Raw genomic sequence first — 7,107 nt, forward strand, 5'->3', positions numbered from 1 at the left:
TTATTAATCCAGCCCTGAGCTGGACCATTAGGCAAGTACAGTCAACTTCTGAGGGCAATATTAATCCTGGACTTGTATTTTCCATCAGTGCATTTCTTGAAACAATTATCATGTGACCTTCCACAAATCTTTGCTCTCATATTTTCACCTCAATAGTGCCAGCTAGAAGTCCAAAACACCCAGCTAGCATATGTCTGGCACCACAACTGAAAACATTCAATACACTCCATCTGAAGCTTTTGGATCTAGGATCTTGTCTTGGCCTCAACCTGTCTGTAGAAGTGGAAACTGAAAATATTCAGACAAATGACAGTGTCAACTGCCCCACAGAAATGGACTGCACAGAGATGGGCAGCAAGACTACACATGGATCTTCATTCATAGCCATGGCTACTCTGCCACATATTCCACTGAAGATATTTTACGTTAGGCCAACCATCATTTCACCGGAAGAGACAAGTTCCCTGGTCGTAGACAGGAAAGCACACCAGCACACACATCAGCATTTGATAGGTCACCAAGTCCATTTTAATAACAGAATCCACAACCCAGAAATCATTAAATCCCACTTCCCACAACCAGCTGCATGCAGCTCTCTTGGGAACTCAAAATCTGACTTGCATCCGGAAATGCATTTGCTTTGTAGCATTGTTACTCATTCCTGTCTTGAGCATCCACTTGGACTTCATCCTCTGCAGGTACTGCATATCGCGCTGCTGAGCGGCGACAGCCCCTTCAGGGAGAGAGGAGGAAGAGAAAGAGGGATCAGTGTCTGTAAGCTTACTTACTACTTATATGCAAGCCAGGTGATCTGTCCATGTACACCGGCAGTTAGCTCTATGTTTTCCTTCCCATACTAGCACACTTCTTTTCATTTTTCCCTGGGAAGGCCAGTTTGCTCTATGAATACCCATGGCTGTGATTAAGGGGAAAGGTTGTTTTGCAGTCCAAAGAATGATTCTTTTATTTCAATAGGGGTTATAGATCACACCACTGTTCCCCAACTAGAAAAGTATTCTGACAAAGCATAGTTTATGTTACACCAATTAAATAGCAGAGTGGTGGTTCTGACAGGCAGAAACCAATAAATCTTAGGAAGTCACCAAATATCACAAACATGCATGCTGATGGAATGAAAAGCTTGCACAGAAGCTGTGCTGGATTTTAGGCCCAAACAACCTTGTATAACTTATTCTGCCCAGATGTCAGGAATGAAAGGGCACCAAGTGGAAGACAAACTACTGCATAAACCCCACATGTAAAACAAAGCTGACCTATTGAACTGTGGAGTGATGACATCCTAGACCTTTCTCCTCGGCAAAACCCTCACATGGTCACTTACCTGTCTGACCTGTCCATCCCAAAGCTCTGTACTGCTGCAACACCCGACCCACTGCTTTCTTGTTTTTCGCAACAGCCACCGCTCTTGACAGGCCAAATCGTTGCTTGTAGTATCTCATTAAGGAACGATGACCCACTCTTGCACCTGTTCAGAGGACAGGACACCTTATTATGCATCATGAAGCAGCTTCTGAAATGGTGCACTCAAGCACATTGTAAAAAAACTACAGAAAACCCCCATGCTGAGAAATGCTTTTAAAAGGACCAGAACCTTTAAAATGTTAGGGCTATTAGGAACTCAATATAATTACTTTGAGAGCTGCTTGAATTAAAAACACAAAGAGTACTCTTGTTCAAGAGGGCCTTAGCTTGGCTAACAAACAGGCAGTTATCAGAAAAGAAAATTTTAATTAGTGGAATGAGCAGAGAGGCAAGACTATTTCAAGTAACCAGGGAAGTAACTTGCTGACATTCAGGAAATCTTCTGTAACTGCATAATTGGCAGCATTTTTCAGAACGAAAGGGCTGAGGTCCCCTCATACAAAAACATAAAATAAATGCAAGCAAGAGTGCCAAATACTAAACAAGGCAAGAGAAAGGCTGTTTAATAAATTAATTTACTGAAATAGTTTATTAATTTAGTTAGCAGCTGGCTCTCTGAAAAAAAAAAAACCCTACATGAGATAACCTAAGTTGTAGTGTCTCCAAGTTGCACTAAAACAAGATATGGAAACTCTTGGAGTATACCATGACTACCTCTTTATTAACATGGGACAAAGTGGGCAATAGAACCCACTGCCCCAGTCCACTTATACATCAGTGCTGAAGAAGCTGAACTACTTGGTAGTGGAAATAATGGAAGGTGAGGACATAACTCCAAAAACACTTATACACCAAATTACCTTCTCCCTTGCAAAAGGAAAACACAGTGAGGGCCTATGCTGCAGGTAATGGCTACAGCTATGCAAAATGCAGACAAATTACGTTGCAACACAAACCCTATCCCTACCTGAAGGAAGGATCAGCTCCATGGTGTCATCATCATAATCCAACTCTTTCTCTGCTGGGCGCTTTCCAGGCACTTCCACATCTTCCCCATCCTCGTGATCAGGGTAACTGCTCCTGTGGAAGAGCAGCAGTACAGTTTATACACGGTGAGCACCCAAGCTATCCAGACCCACTTTACAAAAGAACTGCTATGCACAGCTATAGCAAGACACAGACACTGTCATGTTTCACCTACCTTAGTTTGAGAGTTCTTCCCAGCAGCACCCTGCCCTGAACAGAGACTAGAGACAAGGAACACCCTTCCTCCATCCTGTTCTGTAACTCAGCACAGTTCTGCTGCTGCACACTCAGCAGTGACTTATGGTGAAAAACCACCACAGTGCAGCGCACCAGCTCTACACAACTAATGAACAAGTGCTCGCAGAAGCTTTACTAAATTCACCTGTTACCACAATATGAGGCATTTCTGATCAAAATGAACACAGCTTAGGATAAGCTACAGGAAGTTCAACAAGAGGCCTCTAAATCACAGCAGGCCTGTTAAAACTCCAGTTATTTATAAAAAAATATATAAGAAATCCACAGTAGGTACCAAGTCTGCAGTCTGCCTAAAAGATAATGGGAGAGTCAGTTATGCTGTTTTTGGGTCTTTTTGCACTGAAATCTAAATTCAGTAACAACAAACATACAAAACAGAATTCAAAATGTATTTTCATGTAGGACTGGTAATAGGGCTCACAGAAGAGAACAAACTATGGTGTTATGCTTACCTAGAAAAGTGGTGAAACCAGAAATGGGACAAAATTTTAAGAATGAATGATAGTTTCTGGTATAATATTTAACTGTCCTTTTGTCTGTCCCCATCTGTGCTGCACTCAAAGGAAAAAGTGTCCTCACCTAAAATCATAGAAGTCTGCAAATTCCAGGGCAGCATCTCCATCTGTGAAGAGTTTGCAGTGGCTTTTATCATTCATGTGAGCCTGTACTGCTTCCGTAGAGTAGAAGGACTTCCCTTTTTCATTGCACCAGATGCAGATTTTCCCAACACCAACTTTCTCTCCTGCAGAAAACATTGGCACTTCTATTGGTCTGAACAGAACCTACCTAGTCAGTAATTAACATTTCTGTAACAAAGGCTTCCCAGCTTGCAGGCAGAGAGATCAAGAGCCTCAATCCCTGCATTTCCAGAAAAGCCCTGCTGTTCCTACACCTTGACCATAAGGCCCCATCAGGGACAAGTCTGTGCACTGGAAGACCTCTTGTGATGGGGTATGGATCATTAAGTAGTCTCAACAACAAATTCAGACTTCCAATAAATTTTTCTAGCCAATACTCTGAAATTATTTTATTCCTATCACTTGTAGGTTTTGAGGAAGATACACTTTTTTCCTAGCTTTTCGCTCCCTTACAAGTACTGTAAACCGATGAGGCAAATATTTGCGACTAACTAGTAGGATAACACAGTTCACATGCATGATTTAGGAACAGGATTTTGTCCCAAATATCATGTTATCTGAACAACTTTCTCAGCATCAGAAAACTACACAAGACCTATAAGGTACAGGACCACATGCTTGCTCAGTGGGGTTTCCTCGCACTCTCCCTGGAAAGCCTGTGGTCCTGCTCATGATCAAAATACTGAGCTAGACAGCACTCAGATTTTATACTAAAAACTCCAACAACACCCCAAAACATTTTGTGTCATAACCAAAACAAAACAATATCAGCAGGTAATTATCCTGACCAAAAATCAAAGAACATTTACAGGCATACCTAGGTACTTGATTAGTCCTCTGAGATCCACAAGGTACTCTATGTCTGGAATAAAGAAGCTGTGAATTTTTGTCATATGGGCCACATTTTTGGTGAGAGACCTTGAATGATGGGGACAGAACAAGCAGTCTGTGACTGGAATGGCCCCAACAGCAGGAGGACATTCAGCTCCTGCCTGTTCCTCCTCTTCTTCTTCCACACCTTCCATCTCTTCTTCAGAGCTGATGTCTTCATCAGAATCCATATCTTCCCAGTCTTTTAAAGGAAGTTTAAAAAAATTATTATTTATATGATTACTTCTCTCAAGCAAAACAAGTCCCAATTAAGTTAGAAAAAGCCATCATAGCTGCAAGAGTAGAAAACAGAGTATTTTCTAAGTGCCACACAGTCAATACCAGGTGCAAGAATATACCACTGCCAGTAAAACACATTTCTTTGAGATGCACAGCAAAGCTGAAGGCTGCTCAGAAAAATGCTGGCAAATCTGATACTTTTCCCCCTCCATTTTCTCAACTATTAACACTTTGCTGCTGTTTTGAGGCCTTAAATTTAGCTCATAACAGCACAAGAAGTGTGGCTCACAAAAAGCAAGACAACTCTGTCAGCATCAGGAAAATACCCATTTCCAGCAGTGACTCAGCAGCAACGGAAAACACACTCCTTTTCACACATACATCTTTCACAACTGGGAAGAACAAAGCCAGCTGTCACACATATACTATGTTAAACGTTGTACTAACCAAGACATACTAACAATTTTACACATTTGCAGGATTACTGCAGAGCTCATGAATGGATAAGCCATCTGATTATACTGCTGTAGGCATCTGGGTGCAGAAATCTTTTCTAAGGAGTTCAGATCTGGGGCAGTGAGCATTTCCCAGTACTCTATTCCTACTGGTCCCGTAACAAATGCCATCTGGCACAGAGCCTTTGAGGACAGGTAACATGGTGCTTCCCAGTGTTCTGGGCTGCTAACTGGAGATCTTTGCTATAGAGACAGTTTGATAACTTTTAAAGCCTGACACTGAACTAACAGGAGTTGTAGGAAATATCCCTGGACAAACACTTAAAAGGAAAATTAACATTCAGAAACCTACTGAGATTTTAGCATTACAAATCAGGACTAACACAATTAATACAAGACAGGTGCAAGTTGGCTCCTTCTTTAGGTCTTAGGATGCATGTTCAGAGGTAAATGTTTCTTCTGTAGAACAGACTCCCTGAACTGCAACTGAAATTTAAACTGCACAAAATTGCTGTGCCAGATGTAGTACCATGACACAGTGGTTTCAGTAACGAACCTGCATGAAGTTGCACCTCATTCATACCTGTCCCCTTGCTACAGCTGAATTGCCCCATTCACTGCTCCAATAGATGTGTTTGGAGCTGCACTGTCAACTACAGCACTGAAAGCATCCAGGTTAAAAATAACCCTTTTCTGGAAACTCTGATCTTTTCAGTTGTCTGCTTTCCAGACTGACCTCCAACAAAGGGCTGTATTCACAGCAACAGGCAGTTAGGGTGGCAACTCTTAAACCAATTTTAGTATCTATGTCACACACTGAAAAAGCTATGCCACAGTCAGGCTAACAAAGAAAGTTTCTCCTCTGGCCTTGGTGGGCAGGGAAAAACCAAACCAACTCCACTCCTACCTCCCTTCAGAAAGTTTCTCCTTTGGCCTTGGTGGGCAGGGAAAAGCCAAACCAACTCCACTCCTACCTCCCTTCAACAGATCAGCAAAGTGACTGATGGGACAACAGCAAATGATCATGACTGGATTTTTGTTCATTTGTTTTTCAGAAGTACTTTTAGGGCAACCTTTTACATCACCCTTCTTTAAAGGAAACTTACTCTGAATTTTTTTGTGAGAACTAGTGCTCCCGTTAGTAACTGTTTATATTCACCCTTTATACGCATTAGTATCCTGCTGTAACCTGAACAGGTGGCAGCTCAGACACTAACAGAGTGCTGAACTGCAAACATGGGCCAGCCTTAATTCCTTTGTAAAGCTGAAAATTTAATCAGCAGCAAGACCTTGTGTGACGGAAAATCCTGCACTACAGAAATAGGCAGCGGCTTTCGCACAAACCATAGCTTACCAAGTTACCTCTTGACAGTATGTTTGTTGCCTTACCTTCTTCATTATCCTCTTCTTCCTCTGCTTGTTGCTTGGCCAGCTTCTTTGCTTGCTGTTCATACCACTGCAGTCGTGGAGGTATTTCTGGTCGCTCTCTGCTCTGTGATAAGCTGGTGCTTTCCATAGGAACTGGAGACCTACTTGGACTACTAGGAAGTAAAGGTGCTTTCTTTGGAGATGAAGATGGCTGAGCTCTGATGGCTTGCTGAATAGCTGTGTTCATTTCATCTTTGTTTACACTCTCTGGGGCCAGTCCCTTTTCCAGGTTCTTCTCATTTAATATTTTCACCTTCTTGCTAACATCTTGAACAGCTTTCTTCTCCAACTCCAAGTGCTTCTTCGACTTCAGGTGATTCTCATAAGCATTGAAGGTGGAGAATCTCTTGCTACAAACTGTGCAGTAAGTGGCAGTGACTTTGTTCTGCTCCTCTGTCACAGCTCTCTGTGCCAGGACTCTCTCCTGGAAATTCTCAGCAGTGACAGGAGGCATGTCAGCCACTTTGCGCTTCAGGTTGTACCTGTGCCAGTCAGTTTTGTAATGGGCACGCTGAATGTCACCATCCTTGAAAGCCACACGGCAAGTGATACAAGTGTACGTTGCCATTACTGGAAAGTGGGAAAAACATAAAATCACGTTAAAAACAATCAAGTAGCAGCCACAAAAAAACCCCAACGCAACATCCTGATGGCCTTGATGTAAGGCTGTGTAAGACACACAGGTCTTGTACAGCATGGAATGTATTAAACACCAGCATTAGCAGAGAGTGTGTTATGCATGAGGAGGAGCAAAGGAAGAAAAAAAGAGAAGACTCTGATGTAGTTACCACAGGTTACTTGTACTACAG

At 42.3% G+C, this 7,107-nt stretch overlaps 1 protein-coding gene across 1 annotated transcript; it reads right to left on the reverse strand.

Moving 5' to 3' along the window:
• Positions 1 to 517: 517 nt before the first annotated feature.
• ZNF622 (zinc finger protein 622) lies at positions 518 to 6,870 on the reverse strand. The gene is made up of 6 exons (XM_009078500.1): positions 6,260 to 6,870; positions 4,123 to 4,377; positions 3,247 to 3,409; positions 2,351 to 2,463; positions 1,343 to 1,486; positions 518 to 733 (listed from the first exon to the last, which is right to left on the reverse strand). The coding sequence occupies exons 1-6, from the start codon at positions 6,864 to 6,866 to the stop codon at positions 606 to 608; spliced, it is 1,410 nt and encodes a 469-aa protein (XP_009076748.1). The 5' UTR covers positions 6,867 to 6,870; the 3' UTR covers positions 518 to 605.
• Between the last annotated feature and the right edge of the window lie 237 nt (positions 6,871 to 7,107).

This window comes from Acanthisitta chloris, unplaced genomic scaffold (assembly GCF_000695815.1).
Source record: "Acanthisitta chloris isolate BGI_N310 unplaced genomic scaffold, ASM69581v1 scaffold34700, whole genome shotgun sequence".
In the NCBI taxonomy this organism is placed as follows: Eukaryota; Metazoa; Chordata; class Aves; order Passeriformes; family Acanthisittidae; genus Acanthisitta; species Acanthisitta chloris.